Source organism: Pelmatolapia mariae, linkage group LG4 (assembly GCF_036321145.2).
Source record: "Pelmatolapia mariae isolate MD_Pm_ZW linkage group LG4, Pm_UMD_F_2, whole genome shotgun sequence".
NCBI lineage: Eukaryota > Metazoa > Chordata > Actinopteri > Cichliformes > Cichlidae > Pelmatolapia > Pelmatolapia mariae.
This window is the reverse complement of record NC_086230.1, coordinates 10,118,668-10,137,462: the sequence shown is the minus strand read 5'-3', so window position 1 is coordinate 10,137,462 and position 18,795 is coordinate 10,118,668. Positions and strand designations below refer to the sequence as shown.

Below are 18,795 nucleotides of genomic sequence, written 5' to 3'. Positions count from 1 at the left end.
TCTGTGCTTTCCCACCTATAATATCCCGGAAACACCCCTTATAATATGTAACTATATTATTTCAAATTATCAATAAAATGATGAACAGTTGGCTTGATTCACTTTTTTGTATATGTAACATTCAAACAATAGCTAATTATTAACTCTGTAATATTATTCTATTTTATCTACAGAATTCCTACATTTAATTACACTAAAAAGTAAAAGGTGTGGAAAAACAGGAGAATTAAAAACTACACGTTAGCAATAAACCAAAAACCAAAACACCCCCCCTCCGATGAGCTAGCAAAGAATTAGTAAATGATAACGGATAGGAACAACAACAAAAAACAAACTAACAAAACAAAACAAATAAAAAACAAACAAACAAAAAAACCCCAGCGGATTTTCAGAGATAAAACTAAACGGATACGAACAAATCCAGTCTGGAAATTAACTGAAACTAAGTAAGTAAATAAATAAATAATTAAATAAATAAAGGAATTTCTTAGTAAAGGAATTAATAAATAAAATAAAATAAGATACGATAAAATAGAATATATTAAAACTTGACGGAAAAAGACTGTGATGACTTGGAATCAAATTATTCATTTCATCGTCAAATTTATTTTTATTATTTATAATTTACATTTTTTCAAAAAAATGTTACACCTATCCAAAACGGATGGGTGGCGGGGAAAATACGTTGGGAATAACAATCCACCGTAAACACACTTTTATTCAGAAACCATTCTGAATATTTCGAACTTTTACTGGGATCGTGTGAGACACTTCTTCTGTTTGATCGTGTGGATATTGTTTACCGTCCCACGGCAGGTCACGAGTTGTCAGACGGCGTGGTGACGTAAGGCTTGTGACGTTTCTGGGTGATTCTCGTCAGGCTGATAGACTGGCTTTAGCATTAAGCATAGGCAACAGGAGAGCGTAGGACGGCTCGTAAACATGGCTTTGAATCGAAATCATACGCATAACGGCAACGTGTTGATAAACAACGGAGAGAGGTGAGGGTATTACCTAGTGTCAGGGTGTTTAATTGTATTAACTAGCTAACTGTCGCCTCTGTTTTCGGCTTGTTTACCTTTTACTTTCCAATGCGTAGTCAACTCAATGCTATCCAACTGCTAGCCTCCAGCTAGCTGGCCTAGGTAATGTTAGCATTAGCTGTTTTATTGTTTACTGTATATTTTAGGGTGTTGTGTATTTTGTGTGTTCTTTTAACGACGAGACTTTTAATGGCCCTACTTTAAAATCGTTGCGTCATGTGGTTTAAGCAAAACGGCTCTAAGGTGCGTTAGCGGACTATCCAAACAGGAAGTTTTGGCAGCATTTTTTGTCAGGATGTTGAAATCTTGTAAAACACAAATGTCTTCCCATTGCATGTTTCGTAAAGCAATTTTTTCTAGCTGCTGCGAAATACAATTTCTACATGTTAGCATACTTTTTAGCTCCTTTATAGTTACTGTAAGCAGTAACCTAATTTTCATCTGCCTCATCTTTATCCAGTGTTTTAAGGGAGTGCAAGAATGTGGAGCTGTCATTCAGTGATGTCACCTGCAAGACAGATCTGCTGAAGGGGACCAAGAAGGGCACGGTGTACCTCACACCATACAGGGTACTACCCAAATTATCAATAAACAAAAACAGAAACAAAAGATTCCCGTGATGTTTACGGCTGCTTTTCATGTGCTCATGTATCCTTATGTAACTCATCTTTTTGCCTCATCTCTTGTTCACCGGCTCAGTTGGTGTTTGTGTCCAGTAACACCAAGGACTGCCTGGGTTCAGCCATGTTCCCCTATTACCTGATGAAGGGCTGCAGCATTGAGCAGCCAGTCTTTGCAGCCAACTACATTAAAGGGACAGTGTCTGCTGAGCCCGGTGGTAGGAAGCCTTTTGCTTTTACACTTAGTCACTATCATTTGATTGTCTGTCTCTAAAACGATCTCATATGAACCCATATTAGTGAAAACTGTGGTGTATTAGTTTCAGAACTTTACTTTGCTTAAAAAAGGTAGCTTTCTGTATTTGCTCTAAAGGGAATTGACTTTTTAATCAGGTGGCTGGGAGGGTCAGGCACATTTCAAGATGTCATTCCCCAGTGGAGGAGCCATAGAGTTGGGACAGCACCTCTTCAAACTGGCCACAAATGGTTCGTATGCCATTTTAATTCAGTACCTTTGCTTTATAACCAGGAAACACGTGTTAAGGTAGCTAAACCCTTTACCAAAGTAGCAGTCCTACTATATTAAAAACATGGTACAGTTGCAGTAAAAAAGACAAAAACTTTAAAGATTAAACACTTTATAGAAACAAAGTACATTATGATACAGATAACTCTGTGTCTTCTGGAGTCTTTGGAAAGTCACTTTTATTCTTTCTGTGCTCCAGCTTCTCGTGGCGCTCCGGTGCAGAATGGAGCTGCTGCCTACGGTTACCCTTCACCTGGTATGATGAATGGCTATGGCCCACCTCCACCTGCTCCTCAAGGCTATCCCTACCCACCACCTCCCCAGCAGAATGGCTTCTACCAGGGGCCTCCCCCTGCTGCTGGCAACATGCCCTACTCTTATCCACCACCTGCTGCTGCAGGTACACAGTCTCGCTGTCTGTAGATCTATTTTTAAATGTATGATTCAACTCAAGACCAGCGGCAACACAAGTAGTGATTTTTAAAATTTATCTTATAGTCAGTGCAGTTGTAACTCCAGGTTCTGCATTTTATTTTGTAGATTTCTTTCACTTTCTTTTTTTCCCTTTCTTCCTCATAATCAATAAAAGCGCTTATAGTTTGTAGCCTTGTTTTCTTGCATTTGTATGCAAGCACACTTTTTTTTTCCTCTTTGCACATAAGTTAAAAATGTGCACCCTCGAGGCACAAATCATGCTGTCCCTCTCTCTCTGTCAGTGTCCTGTTTTTTTTTCTTTATCTTTTTTGCTGTGTAAATAATTGTACAAACAGGCTGCAACCCCCTGTGACCTTCAAACTGCATCTTTAAAAAAAAGAAAAAATTCTGTTGGCCATCTGTGTTCCAGGAATGTACCCATCTGGTTTTGACTACATGGCCCCTCCTCCCCCGTACCCTGGGCCACCACAAAACTGGGCTGCACCCCCTCAGAACTGGACAGCACCACCACCACAACCACCTCCAGGTCTGTTTCTCTCACTCTCCCTTTTTCACTCGCTCCCTATTTTTTTTCTTCCTCTGTGCCACTGCACTTGTCAGATCGGATCTGTCTGCCTCAACATGAATCACTTCAAAGCAGGCCATTAAAAAAAAATAGAAAAAAAGGGGGGTGCTGATGTCTCATTCTCTACAGATAAAAATGTCAAGGAATAAAACAGTCTTCTCTCCCTCGTGTTGTTGTTTTTCTAGCAACTTTGGGGATTTTCGGTTAAAAACAGCATCACCTTCTGTGCACCAGTCTGTGCTTCATCACCTTGTGCCAATAGATTTTTCTAGGTTTGAGGATCTTAGAAGTTGTCAGTTGCGCTTCATGTGACTAATAAAGCATTCTCCTGTGCATCTTTTCTCATTACAGTGTTAGGAACTGTTCTAGAGTATGTTCTGCGGTCATCAGTCAGTCTTCATCTCCCTGTTTTTTGCCATTTTATGCACAGGTAACGCCAAGGCGGCTGAAGCAGCGGGCAGCGCATATTACAATCCCAGCAATCCACACAATGTCTACATGCCCATGGTAAGCTGCTTTCGATGTCTTTACCTCAGCAACATGTGACTTCTTCTTTAATGGCATTTTAATCATATTAAACCATCTTCTGGGTTTGCGTGCAGGAGCGACCTCCACCATACGCACCTTCTTCAAACTTCCCTGAAAAGAAAAACAACTGAAACGTGGGCAACGTCACTTCCAAGACACTCCTCTCTCGCATCCTCTGTATCCTAAATAAATTCTAAAGTGAAGTTTTTCTTTTTTCTTTTTGTAGACTGCAATAAGGTAATGCAATTAGTATAGGGGTTAAAAAGATGTCAATTAAAATTTCCCAATGATGGATTGGTTTTTATTTTTTTGGGAAGGAGTATAAATGGAACAGCTAATGACGTTTTAGTGTTTTCCATATTACATCAAGTCATTTAAATGGTGGACAACTTGTAAAGCAACAGTTGGGATTCATTTTTTTCTGTCTTATTCTTCAGCACCTACGCAGGGACTCGTGCAGTGTCCCAGCTGGAATGGGGGGGAGGATTTGGAGAATGTATTTTTAAAGACAGATTTGTTACCAAAACATTTTGTAGCAGTTTATTGATTGCAGTTCATGTAATTATTAATAATATCAGCTTCTACTAAGAACAGTTATGTATGATTGCAAGTGCATTGTGTTTCCCCATTATAGCTTTGTAGTCATTTCCCACATACAAAACCAGAACTGTGTTCATTAATGTTCAGCGACACAATAACTGACTGACTCCCATACTGTGGCTCGCACAGACACGCAGACTGGTGACCAGTATGATCCTGTACTCAGTCTAACTAACTTCATTCATGGTATGACCTTAAACTCACAGTTCTAATTGAGTATCTTTACAGGGTGGTTATCAAAAAGAGTTGCGTAATGTTCAAAAAGCTGTTCAGAAAGATTTCTTATGAAATGAGTCTGTGTATGTGCAATATTTCAGCCTTGCATAACGACGTTACAGGTCACCTGCGGGGTTATCTGAATGACCTTGTGCTGTACTCTGAGCTTCTGTTGTGTTGCTGTGTGCAGAGCCAAGCTGAAACCAGAACTCTTCTCCTTCAGTAATTAACCTAGTATGAGGTTACAGGTTACACTGATTTATTAAGGCTCACCAGTATTTTGCCTGCAGGTGAAGCTTCTGAGTGCAGACCGTTATCCCTGATTCTGCTCAGTGTGCATCATTTAGCACCCGTTTGAAGGTCTTTTTGCACATAGTTGTGGTGGTTAGAGGGTTTTTTTTCTTTTAGGTAGATTTAATCAAATGCCTGTATATTAACATCTCTTTTCTTATTCTTTTTGCTGAATTTGTCAAAAATCTAATAAATGTCAATTATTAAATTTCCCCTTTTTTGTCTTCAGTCATTTTTAAACCCTCAGTTATTTGTGCCATGTTTATGGCATAGGTCTTAATGAAATAGAGCCTCAGACAAAAAAAAATGATATTACACAGTATCATTATTTATTTAACATACAGTTAAGCCAGAATGCAGACGCAGTATGTAAAAACCTGCGTGTGAACACACCTTATTGCTTCCATATGTTAGCAGTAGTGCCGCTAATTAACTGGATTTGATTAACTTATAATCAGCAAGTTTGAGCACGTGTGTAAAAGCAGAAGTTTTGGTGGTCTGGAGCAGTCAGAGTTAACACAACGCTAAGGAGGAAACACATCAGGGTCATGTTTCCAAATGATCTGAAGTCCATCATTCTACAGTTGGAGAGATTTATTGACTCATGGTAAACATTCAAGACAGTTGGCAGTCTTAACAGGAGTGGATATCCCAGCAAATTCACTCCAAGGTCAGACTGTCCAGTGCTCAGATAAACTCCAAGAAAAAAAACAAAACACAAGAGCTACATCTCAGACTCTACAGGCCTCAGTTAACATGTTAAATGTTAAAGATCATGGCAGTACAAATAAAAAGATGAAACAAGTACGGCTTATTTGGAAGCAAAAGCCTCGTCTGTCTGAAAAGAACATACCAGCACAGCTTAGATTCGCAAAGTTGCATCTGAACAAATCAAAAGACGTCTGGAAAAATGTCCTTCAGACAAATGAGACCAAAGTGGAGCTTTTTGTCCAAATACACAGGAAAACGTTTGATAAAAAACCAAACGCAGCATATTAGCAAAAACACCTCATACCAACCGTCAAACGTGGTGGTGGTGGTGTCATGGTTTGGGCTTGTTTTACGGCCACAGACCTGGGCACCTTACAGTCACGGAGTCGACCACCAACTCTGTGAAGTATCCTAGACTCAACTGTGACTCCGTCTGTCCGACAGCTAAAGCTTGGCCCGAACCGGGTCATTCAACAGGATGATGATCTTTAAAGAAATTTAAACCGGGTCAAGTTGAACTACAAACACCACCAAGTGTGGTTCAATTTCTTACTCTTAAAACCCCCAAATTACTATCCAAAATATACAGAATGCTTTCTAAAATAGATGAATCAATATCACTTCCTATTGCAAAATGGGAAGCGGATTTATCAGTTAACTTAGACCAAAACTTCTGGTCTCAGATTTGCTTAAAAACCTTTCATCTAATTAGAAATCCCAGTCTTCAATTAATTCAATACAAAATACTACATAGAGTGCACTATACAGGTCATCGGATGTTCAAGATGGGCTTTACGTCTACCAACAACTGCTCACACTGCCAAACCAATTCACTGGACAATTATATCCACGCTCTTTGGTTCTGTCCACCAGTTCAGAAGTTTTGGCGTGAGATATGTGAAGACTTATCGAAGTGTCTGAAATGTAACATTCCAACTTCTCCTTTAGTGTGTTTGTTGGGCAGCTTAGATAATGTCACTTCAGAAAAGAATATAGCCCACATGGTTTTCACTGCCCTATGCATAGCCAAGAAAACAGTCCTCATGAACTGGAAAAATAAAAATAATCTTAATTCTAACCAGTATAGAAATTATCTATTAGATTACATTAGTCTTGATACAGCCTCTGCCACCACATCAGATCAATTGCTCTGGGCTCCTTTGATCAGCTCCATCACCTAGTGGGGGTGGGGGGTCATAGTTTGGTCCCACCTTCACTGTTGTGATTGGTGTGGGGGTAGGGACAGGCTTGGGGCGTCGGGGGGTTCCCCAGGAGCATCTTCCTTGGGGGGCTCAACCCGAGGTAGCGGTCATGGCCAATTAAGGGCTCTGTTGGCTCTTAGGTGACGGTTTCCTCGTGGCTGCGTGCAGCGGGGCTAGGGGAGGGTCTGTGCTGACGGACGTGGGTTACTGACCTGGTAGCCTGGCTGCCCCTGGGTGGGTCCGGGACGGGCGTGAGGTTCTGGGGGCGCTCCGTCTCTGGGCTGGGGCCCTGGCCGGGCCTCGGGGGCTCGGGTCCTGGTTGGTGTGTTGCTCGGGTTGTGGGCGGGTGAGTATATGGGGGCCCAGTCCTGGCGCAGGGCGCCGCCAGTGCATCGAACCACCTGGGGGACTCTTCAACTGGTGGGGGAGGTTGTCACATCTTGCAGGAGCTTTCCTCTCCTCAGGAATTCTCTCTGCAGGAGGGGGAGATATAGGAGAGGTGGAGGAAGATCTCAGCCTGGGCGTCTATTGTCTTGTGTAGTCTGGAAGATGAGTGGATGATGGGGTGGGTGCAGTTTTCTCTGTAGTGGGGTCGGGTGGGCTGTCCCGGGCTCTGTGGGGCCGGGCGGCGCTGCTGCACTGGGCCCTGGTCCGGATGGGCCTGGGCCCCCTTTCCCTGGCGGGTTGCAGAGCATGGGGGTGCCTACTGGGGTCAGCGGGGGAGCTGGCCCCAGGGAGGGGTCACTTGCCCCTCCCTTTCTTCCCTCCCCATCTCCAGCTGCCTCCCTCTTCCCGCTCCACCACAATCACCCACACATGCAGGGCCTTGGGGTAGGGGTGTGTCACCAGGGTGCAGAGGAGGCATCCCCCCCCCCTCTGTCCCCTTCTGACTGCCTCTGCCTCAATTTTATCTCACAACTTAGACATTCACATTACTCACACTCTCATTACACATACATATAGGATCTTGGGGGTGGGCTCACAACACGGACTCCAAATTACCATCAGGGTGTACACCTCACCCCTGGCGTCGTTGCCCACCTCTCAATTTTAAATACACGTAGACATTGAGGGCTATCAGGAGGGGCTATGCGCTTACCTGCTGCTCTCTGGCAGGTAGCTCCATGCCCTCCTGGGTTTTAATTGCACCTTAGAACACATATACATCAACACTACATATGAGCGGGTAGAGGGAGGTTTGGAGTCTTCTCACACCCCCGGTCTCTGCGGCCTGCTGGAGCGGGGGGGCTAGGAGGAGGAGTTGGCCGTCCGACTGGGGTCTGGTGTGTGGGCCTCCCTGCTGCTGCGGAGTCGGGGCAGTCTGCTTCTCCCCACTGCAGGGAAAAGGGTAACACCACCTGGGTCTGGGTGCAGTTTCCCCCTCCAGGGGCAAGGGTACCTAGACCCGGTTCTTAGAGTACGCTTGGGGAGTGTGATTGTGTGTACAGCGTCTCTTTATGTCTGTCTCCACGTTGGTTGAGTGTGGAGTAATTGCCTATGAGAGCATAAGGGTGGGAATGGATGTTTGTATTTGAGTGTGCCTGTATGTCTGTGTCTATATGTCAGGTTGGGTATCAGATGCCACCTCTCTGGGGACATCTCAGGCCCTCCAAGGTTTGGAGGCCTATCTCCCCCCACCACTTCCCCTGCCGGTGGCAGACGCCCTCAGACATCGATGCGTTGGTGGTTCTTTGTGTCCGGGGGTGGGCGTCCGGGTACACACCGGCTCACTCCTTGGTGGCTGCTTATCCGGGCCTGGAACCTGGGGCTCGCTCGGGCCACTTCGGGGGTGGGGTGCCCTCGGCCTCTCGGCCTGGGGCTCGGTCACTCAGGCACAGCTGGCTGCCGGCGGAGCTCACGGGCACGTCACTGCAACCCCCCCTGGCTTCTGCTCCGCGGCTGCTGAGTGATCCCTCATCTGGGACTCTCCTCAGCTCTTTCTGGGACAGTGGCGCGGCTGCCCCTCTGTTGGTCTTCCTTGGTCTCTTGTGTTCTGGGGGCCTCTGGATGTCTGGAGTTTTGATCTCCTCCATACCTGCTTCATGCCCTGGAGGATGGGACTGTGGCCCCCCACACCCTCTAGCAGATCATTACATTAAGGAACCTTTTAAATACAAGCGCGCTCATGCTCACAGGTGTACACACAGGTGATCACACACACAAACTACACCCTTTTTGGCTCCTACCTCAAAGCACACTGTGCGCTGTCGATCTTACGTGCTGCACAATAATGTTTAATATTAAGTATTTAGTGTTATATTCCCATATATCATTGTGATGTTGTTTATTCTATTACTCTCGTTTTCTTCTGCTTGTTTTCTTTTTTCTTTCTCAACAGGTGATCCAGGTGATCGATATATGTATTTTTTGTCTGCTTATTTTGTTGGTTTTTGTTTTTTGCCCTTTATCCCCGTCCCTCTTCTCCGCTGTTTTTTTTTTTGTTTTGTTTTGTTTTTTTCCCCCTCTTTCTTTCTCCCTTTTCTTTTCCCCTGTCCCGTATCTAGCAAGTAAAAAAAATAAAATAAAATAAACAATAAAAGGTAAATCAAATCCGTTGGGCATCTTTCTTCGCCTTTAGACAATAATTCTGATGGCAAAAGAACCAAACGGGACAGGTTTCAAAAAAAAAACAAAAAAACAAAACAGGATGATGATCCCAAGCACATCAGCAAATCTACAACAGAACGGCTGAAAAAGAAAAGCAGTGGCCGAGTCAAGGCTAGCCTTTATTGAAATGCTAGGTTGGGTCCTCAGTTGTGCATAAAGAAATGCCCACCAAGCAACATAGTGATGTGAGACTGATGAAGTCACACAGCACTGCTGGTTTTCTTAGGAAGTTGTTCACATACCCTTTGACTCTTACAAATAATGGAATGATGGGTAAAAAGACTAATCCACACTCTAATTAAATAATATATTTATTATATTATTAAACACTGTCAAATCTGAACAATATGGTCAGTTTTATCACAGAGAATCACATTGTACGCATAACACAGTTTAAATATCTTAATAAGTAATGATTGCATTATCATGCACTGCAATAAAACACAACATATCTACTACACACAAATGCTTTCAGGACCAATGCATAATCACAGTTTAGATCGACACCAGTGGCTATGTATCTAGGTTTCACTCACAGAGACGCACCCACTGATTATAAACACTAATTCTACTTTATGGCTCAACTCCTGTTTTTTCCAGTTCCTTACTCAGGAAAAGGATGTGTGGTTTTTACTACCGTGTACGTTAAATAATGCTATACATTTCTTTGTAGTCATCACTAAGTTGTAAACTAGCATGAACGTGTGGAGCGTGTGTACTCATGGAGACGGGAGCGCTACTGAGACTTTATATACCTTCAAGGACAAACACGTAAATCCAAAAGGAAATGACGAGACTGATTTGTTTGGATTTAGATTCACCCTCTGAGTCTTATGCCTATAAAAAATCCCAGTAACTTTCCAATTTAATTAACAGTAATTTCTTTTTAGATCTTTACTCACTGCTACGCCCGACTACCAGCTTATCTGATGATGGTGGAAGCCAATGGGGATGCACAATTCGTACTAAGGTTGCTCCCATGTGATTGGCTGATTAGATATTTGCACCAGCAATCGGTTGAACAGATCTGATAAAGTGGACAGTGAGTGTACCCTCCCCATCTTGGAGAAAATGTTTGGGGATCATTAGGAATTTTTTGTAAAGAAAAACACTTCAGTTTTATGTTTTCTGTCTATTTTCAATGTACTTAATGATTTTTAATGCAATATCTGTGTAGAGACACAGAGGCCCATTTTCAGCAGCCATCACTTTAAAAGATAAATTCATCATTAGAACTCCTCTTTGATTAGAGAATCGATGAAGATCAATAAAGTTGTTTTTAATTCATCTATTTAAAAAAAAAAAATCACTTAATGAAACTGTCCAGCTGAGGACTTTGGAGGCATCTGTTTGTCAGACTGCAGGCACCGCGGGCCTCTTTCTCAGCTGTTTACCAGAGCCTTCCACTTCTCTTTCTGCTCCAGTTAAAACCACATTGCTCTGTTCTGTTAAGGAAGTAGCACACACCTTTTATGAAATCTTTGGTTTTGTTGGTTTCCTGCTTAAAGAGCCTTTTTTTTTTTTTTTTTAAATGAGCACTCAAATGCTGTTGATTCTTGAATCAGCACTTGCAATTCAGCTGTGAAGCGAAATGAGCTTTTCCTGATTATCACTTAATGATTTAACACAATAAACTTGTATCAAGGAACAAAATGTTCTAATGGATGGTTGCTGAACACTGACCACCATAGGTCTAGATAGATGTTCCACTGAAAGTCATAAATAATGCACGATTTCATTAATCATTAATTGTCATATAGAACATTTTTGTTTGCTTGCATAGCGCCTTAGATGAATCCAAATCAACCCCAAACATGTGAGCAGCAGTGTGGATGCTGTTTGAACTCATGGAATTTATTTTATATTAAATTGTTGAATTTACTAAGCAGAACTCCAAATAGTTGCTCTGAGGCGTTCGGTCACTTTAGGCCAGTTTCACAAAATTACTACTCCACTGAATCCCAAGTTGTCCCTTTTTGTAAACACCCAAACTCAGTTTTAGGGTTACATGACTGTAAGTGAGGAGAATGAATAAAGAATTTAGCACGAGATCTGACCGTCTATGGCTCCTCCTGTAGGAACCAAACCTCATTTCTGCGTCCGTAAGGCCTGAGCGGGTCATAGCTACAGCAGAAGTACTGCTTGCGCTGAAAGGGGGCCGTCTCGCCCAGGGTACGTGTCAAACGCAGGGCCTCTGCTCTGTACTCGCTCTCCCCTGCGAAGCCTCCAAACTGCCTGCAAATTGAAAAAGATTTCAAAGCACTTTCTGTAATACACACATCAAATAGTAATAGTAATAATAGTAATAGAACCACTTTAAATGACACATACAGAGCGTAGACGGTCATGCCGGGCCTCTCTTCAATCCTGATGGCACTGTCGGTGGGAGTCGGGGGTTCTTGCTGGTAGCTGGTGGGAATGCGGATGGCCACCACCAAGCGGCGAGAGAAAACCCCATCGTTTCGCGGGTACACTGTCATTATGATGGGAGCTGCTGTACCCATGGCCTCACCTTATGATTTAAAGTGTGAGACAGAAAGGGAATTTCAAAAACAGGAGGAACATGGAAGAGACAGCAGAGAAGCTCTCTCCCTGAAGCGGCATTACCCAAATCTAAAGGGCAGGAACTGTGCACTTTTTGTGGACTATGTAACAAAATTATGCAAATGCAAACACTGATAGCAATAATGGAGACGCTGCAAAGCAGCACATGTAAATCACACCTCCAACAGTGAAATAAATGCCTATTTCACACTGCACTTCTATTTACCTTTTATTTGACTGCTTAACTACAGCAGGGAACCAGAGAACATCTGTATCTGTGAGTCACCTAAAGTCAACCCAGTTAAATTCTATGTAAAAATATCCTGTTTATTTAAGATAAGTTTGGCCCTAAAGTTTGAGCCATGTGTTGATTCCATTATGCTCATTTGTATTGCTTTAGGGTGCTTCAAAGTGCCCACTTTTTTTCTTTTGCCGAATGCATCCAAAGAATCCTGAATTGAAATCAACTGCAGAATTTAACAACAGCAATGATAGTGGCAGAAGTTTAACTTCCTGTAAAAAAACATATTTTGAGGCAAAGCTGGCAAACTTTTTAGATTTTACTTGTAATTCTATTCATGGATTTTTCTTTAAATATCTCAGTGATCATTAAAATTAAAGTTACTGTTGATAATGTTTGAAAGTAACTCCCAAAACAACTGCCTTTTTGATAAAGGTTATAGTTGGAGGTGGATCGGGTGGTCCTGAACCATGAGTTATTCTACTATAGGCTAAGGCTGCTGGAGAACTTCCCATGATGCACTGAGATCTTCTTTTCACTTCTAATGCCATTACCATTACTGCATGTCATTAACTTCTTGTCTTTGTCTCTTCAAGCTCTCCTTTTATCTCTTCTCTTTCCTCTCACCCCCAGCTGCTTCCCTTCCCTCACTCCGGTTCTGTTGGTGTTCTCTTCTTGTTCAGGGTTTTTCCTTCCCTCTGTTGCCAAATGCTTGTGTCTGATTTCTGTTGTTTCCTCTTTAACCTCGTAAGATCCCAACTCTTTCATGGCATGCATTTTTAATTTCTCTTTGCCATTTGGGCTGATTGGGACCTGATGAATGTAAAAACAAAGAATTACCTGATTTTTTTTACTTGATTTTTGTTTCTGAGAAAAATGAGATCCACACATGAGGACATTCGTTTAAAATTTCAATAGAACAGTGGCAGTATAACGCCCTCGTAAGTGGATATCAGGCTCTTGTAGAGCAAAATTTAGTATTTTGGTCTAGACAACCCAAAAAGTGATGTCCACATATGTGGACGCCAGGTCCTAGGAGGTTAACATTGTAAGGGTTTTACCTTCCAATGTTAGGCCCCTTGAGGGAGGCTGAATTATACTATATAAATAAAGTTTACTTGGCTCAAACTTGCTTCTGGAGATGCACAGATCTTAAAACAGAAAAAAATGTGATTAGCTATTTTTTTAGACAACTGAAAAAAAGCAGGTTTTTAAAATACTTTTTATTCTTTCATAAATTCCAGGATTGACCACCAACTCAACAAAAAATCATCGTGGTCTGTCACTTATGAAAACTACAACTTGGCAGCAGTTATTAGTCCAGTGAATTTGTGCTTCATGGCTGTTATTTATTGGCACTAAATATTTTTTGGAAGGTGACAGCAAAGCTGAAAGAAAGTATCTGAAGGTCTTGTTGGCTCAAACTTAATTTGGTATTCTCAGCGAACGTCACACGTGATCCACATGAAGGATTTATTCTCCACTTGGTTTACCTTGTTCATTGGTTCCGCCAATATACATGAGCAGCTTCCTCATTAGCTCTCCTGTTACTTGGTCGAAGGTTCGCCCCTCAGATGAAACAGCAGCAAACTTGGCAGCATCATACCGTCGCACCTCAAAGCTGACTCCATCCTAGGGAAGAAAAAGGAAATCGGAGGACGGCTTAAGGCAACGGCAGGCCAGTCACTGCTGCACGAATGCAGACCTCCTTTTCTGTACACACACACCCACACGCAAACACCACTGTTCTCATCCTGGGGATGGGAGGAGCAGAGGTCAAGCCCAGATATGATTCACCTCTGACACACTGATGCTGACAATCTGCTTCTAAGGACAGAAGCCCTGAACTAGCGAGATTTACACACAGAGAGTTCAGTGTCTGTGTGTGTGTGAGACCAAAGTGGGCACATACAGATGAAACATATTTATACTGATTTGATTTAATTTCTTCTTCTGCTCTGCAGGGCTCCGTCGGCTTACATAGAATAATGGGGAAGAGACACACGGTCTTACATAACGGAGCACATGCAAAAAGAAAACACACACACTCTGCGCACTCTCTTTCACAGCGTTAATATGATGCAACAGTTTTACATTAAATATGATTAAGTGGGGTTAATGTGGAGCACAGTCACTCAGCCATGCTGCGGAGCAAGAATTTGGATGGGTTTTGATGGAGTGATGCAGGTTTCAAACGCAGCTTCTCACTCACTGACACGGCCACACTGTGCACATGCTTCTGCGTTTGTAAGATTAGGTCCGTGCACTGAAATTTAACTGCATTATATCGTTGTCATCCACTTCTTTTGAATGATATGCAGTGACTTCAACCTGCTGGCCTCTGTGAAATATGTTGTTTATTTTGCAGATAAGGTGTTTATCTCAACGTGATAACAGCGACAAAGAAAAGCAACAATGGAAACAGGCTCGGGGCACAGTTTCCACTGCACAGTCTCAATCCTATGTGGGCTTCTTGAGCATGTTTTCACTACCCTGGAGGGACATTCAAATCTAAAAATATCATGCAAATACCTTCATCTTACAAATTGAATTAGTGATTCTTTGTCTACTATCAAATCCCCAGATGCTAAAAAACATTTCCTTTTGCTATACCTTCGTAACCGACACCTTTTCATCCTCATAATCTTATTTAAAACCCACAACAGAGGACCTGAAATCCTCTGGAGTGGCCTTTTGAGGACCCTATAGCCATATTTATTCCTCAACACATGCAAGATAACGCTGCGTTACTGTGAAGCTTTAACTTGTGACGAGTACCCGGGCTCCTGCATAGTAATTACAGGGGTTTTTGCCCTGTATAGCTTGTCAGTGGGACCACCATTAATGTTGCATATGGGTGACACACAAAGAAAGCAGAGCCTGACTTCAGTTAAGTAGTGCAATTAATTTGTCTGTCATGCATCTCTTCTTGTGTGCATGTGTGTGTTTACCGGCTGTCTGATGCCAGTTTATACAGTGATAATTATTCAGCGCCTGAACCGATCACATTGAAGGTATTATCAGCACTGACTGCTAAAGTGCCTCATCAGTTCATCTTATTTTGAAACAATACTCTATGTTCTGCTGTGTGTGTGTGTGTGTGTGCTTGTCTGTATTCTGTGTCAGATTTAATTAAGCGTGTTGGGTGTCAGAGTCACACAGGTGCTCCACAGATCATGTGACAAGCTCTGATTTCAGCACCTGCTTTTTAAACATCAATCAAGTCCAGAGATTTGATGAGCCTCCAGATTGTTTTCTAAGTGTAGTGATACACTGAACATTGTACAGTTAATACAAATGATCACTCACTAGCAAGAATCCCGTATTTCTGACAGGCCTCCATTAAAATAAACTTGTAATTCAAGATTAAATGTTAGTGGAAGTGCTTCCAATCTTTTTTTTTTAAAAAAAACCTGTTATTTGTACACATACTGCTGGCTTCAACTGTCTGTTTTTGAGTTTCTGATTCTGACAACAGATGTAAAGTATGCTGTCAGAACAGATCTGACTCTGCTTGTGTCCGTTTGGGTCATTTAATTCCCTGCCTGTCTGGTCAGTTGGGTTGGAAATCCTGTTTGTCCGCCTGCCTTTGTCTTTCTCCCAAAAGTTAGCTGCTATTTAGGAGATAAACACACAAAGATACTTTTAAAACATACGCGTCAAGAGACCAATAGTAGATGACTGCATGCACATTTATAGCAGTGGGCACACAGAGCCTGAGAAAATAACCTTGAAACAGCCGCGAGGCTTTAGTTATTAACACATCAGTGAGTTTTCTGTTATTTTTCCACGGTGTGGTTACAGTAAACATAAGAAAAACAAACACATAATGCATGGTGGAGCTGAGTCTTTGTTACTCTCCTCAGCAGGGATGGCTGGTGTATCAGAGCACCTACAATCCGTATCAGAGTTCATACAGGTCTGATCAGCATCCTCTTCCACCCCAGCGACAGTTACTGTGTCTCGTGGTTTTACACACACACACACACACACACACACACACACACACACACACACACACACGTGCGCGCGCATCCAGAGTGCCATAATGGAAAGAAACAGTGACCCACACCGAACACGAACCCTCAGTCTTTCCGATTTTAGTCCCCTGTGAATGTTCTTGTTTTAAGATTATACGTCACCATCTTCAATTATTTCTGCCTTGTTGGTTGGAGGAGAACCTGGGGCTACACTTTACCCCCCACACTGTGGATCAGCATGCATCCTCATAGGTCTCTGTCAGGCTGTTTGGCCTGCAGCAGCAGGCTAATCACCGTGGTAATTTTAAACGAAAGTCTAATAACACGACCTGTACAGAATTAAGTTAAAGGTGAAATATTCATGGAACCAGAGGGGGGAAACTCGCACTTTTATAATCTGACAGAATCGCTGTGCGTAATCGTAACTGCACACGCGCGTAAAGCCACGGATAAAGACTCAGAAGAAGGAAATCGCAGGAGCAAAGCATGTGAGAACGAGAAAGCTTTGTCTGAGCACACACACTGCTTACCTTCGTCTCGCTGCTGAGCAGCTTATATTCCGTCTCCTCGGTGTTTCCGAAGAGTGAATTCTTAAACATGCCAAACATGTCGTTTCGGCCAAGTCACCTCTCCTCTCTCCGCTCCTTTAATTCTGTTTCTCCTCCCTCTCGCCTTTCTGTTTGTTGCAAACAGCTTGCTCTCTAGTATGGCAGTTTTTTTTAAATGTAGTCCCTCAACTCCTGGAAAAATCTTGAACTGCAAGAGGTAACTCACAGCAATATCCAGATGCTCCTCTCCTCCAGCGAAGAGCGCGCACTACGCTCCAGTGAGCACAGACTCACAAATGATTCTTTCTTTCTTTATTTTTTCGGAGGCAGAAGTTGGAGATGCTTCCTCCTTTTCCAAACCAAGGAATGATTAAAAAAAAAAATCATCCTCCGCTCTGAGTAGTTGACTGTCCCCGCCCTCCTCTCTCTCTCTCTCACAGGTTTTCCTCTTACAAGCTTGACGCTCACTTGTATCACCGCCAGTTTTCATTTACCATCGTTAACTTCATTTAATTGGAGAATCAAGTTATCAATATGTCACCAATTTTCTCCCACCTATTACTCCACGAACTACCAGGTTTCCCCCGCATACATACATTAATGCATTTAATTGCATAACCGTGAGATGCTGCATTATTAATAAAGTCACCTCCTCAAAATCTCACCACAGAAAAGCAGAATGACCTGCAGTGCCAGGGTCTCCCTTATTCTGTCTGTTCCAGGACGCCTGAAACTGTGGGGTGCTTTCTGTGCAGTATAATTTTTGACACAAGCCTTTGGTTTGTCAGTACGCATTGGACCTTGATTGCTGGGCTGTGCGCGTGGGTTAGTTCGGGGCAGCACATGAGTGCACGTCTTATTCCATGTGTCAACTGTGAGTTTGAGCTTTGCTTTAGGGTTTGTCTATTTAAATTCAGACTGAAGGCAATGTTAGTCACGACTGGAGAGTAAGGGGAAGCAGGAAGGATAGGATTTATGAAAAAGTGGAACGGATAAAACTAGCCAGAAAAACGACGTACTGTATGAGGGAACTGTTGACAGAGGGGCAAAGATCTGATGTCACCCGGTTTGTGAGATCCTCTGTCTGAAACATTTGGCTTATAGATATTACTGACTTTAATATTGGAACATTGAGTACCTTGCAGGGCCAAATTTTAGTTCAGTTCTTGTGTAATTTGGCATACGCCAGCTTTGTCATTCAGTAAGCCTGGAGAACTATTCCTGAGAACTACTTAAGAAATGACAAGAAAACTGCAAGAGTGTTCAGGCTGTGTTGAAGAATAAAGGTCATACCAGATATTTCTGTTATATATACTGTATTTCTGTGTGTTTGCACTTGCTTCAATAAATTACTACTCCCATTTCCCATAAAGGCTGACTAAAGACTTTTGCATGCACTAACTCCCACCACCTTCTATTGAAATGAGGGTTCAGCCATCTTCACCATGCCTACATGCACTGATATGCTGCCATGTGATAGCCTGATTAGATATTTGCATTAACATCCAGTTCAACAAGTGTACCTAATGAAGTGTCCATGAGTGGCTATATGAGAAAAAATAAGGAAAAGCATAATAGGGGCACTTTCATTGGCTACAAAGCAGTGATTAGGAGATTTGAGCCTCTTAAAGATTTGTTAAAGCTGCAACATTCAGGATTCACTGCACACCTTGAAACCACCTAAGGCTGAGCCGTTGTTTCAAAATGAGGGGGGAGGTTAGTTAAAAAAAGTACATAATATGCACTCAGATTAAAACTAAAAAACTACGCATTTATATTACTTGTAAAATAACACACAGTCAGTAAAGCAAGTAGCAAAGTCTGTCCACTGCGTGCCATATTTAACAGTATGTGCTAAATATCCTGGCTGATCAGCTTCTGATGAAGTGTATTTACCGGCTCCTTAAGTACATGAAATCGAAATAAAGGACTTATTTAACTGACAGTTTAAATAACACAACATGTCTGATGATGTTTTATAATTTATAAACATCCTTCCAGAAAAGGTGTCAAAATGATTCCTGTTTTAATAGAAATAAGTCAAAAATAAAAATGTACTTACATTTATTTTTAATCATTGCATTTAAACACACAGAGCTGTGGATAAGTAGTGTGTGTGTGGGGGGGGGGGGGGGGGG

At 42.4% G+C, this 18,795-nt stretch overlaps 2 protein-coding genes across 2 annotated transcripts; one reads left to right on the top strand and one right to left on the bottom strand.

Moving 5' to 3' along the window:
- The first annotated feature begins 859 nt into the window (after nucleotides 1–859).
- On the top strand, nucleotides 860–5,036 carry wbp2nl (WBP2 N-terminal like). Its single transcript, XM_063471379.1, has 8 exons — nucleotides 860–1,001; nucleotides 1,504–1,612; nucleotides 1,743–1,881; nucleotides 2,057–2,149; nucleotides 2,389–2,589; nucleotides 3,034–3,150; nucleotides 3,620–3,696; nucleotides 3,792–5,036. Exons 1-8 carry the CDS (start codon nucleotides 943–945, stop codon nucleotides 3,846–3,848), a joined length of 852 nt encoding a protein of 283 aa, XP_063327449.1. The 5' UTR covers nucleotides 860–942; the 3' UTR covers nucleotides 3,849–5,036.
- A 4,625-nt stretch (nucleotides 5,037–9,661) lies between these two features.
- Nucleotides 9,662–17,047, bottom strand: LOC134625957 (heme-binding protein 1-like). Its single transcript, XM_063471377.1, has 4 exons — nucleotides 16,640–17,047; nucleotides 13,623–13,761; nucleotides 11,676–11,856; nucleotides 9,662–11,579 (listed from the first exon to the last, which is right to left on the bottom strand). The coding sequence occupies exons 1-4, from the start codon at nucleotides 16,715–16,717 to the stop codon at nucleotides 11,405–11,407; spliced, it is 573 nt and encodes a 190-aa protein (XP_063327447.1). The 5' UTR covers nucleotides 16,718–17,047; the 3' UTR covers nucleotides 9,662–11,404.
- Nucleotides 17,048–18,795: the final 1,748 nt, after the last annotated feature.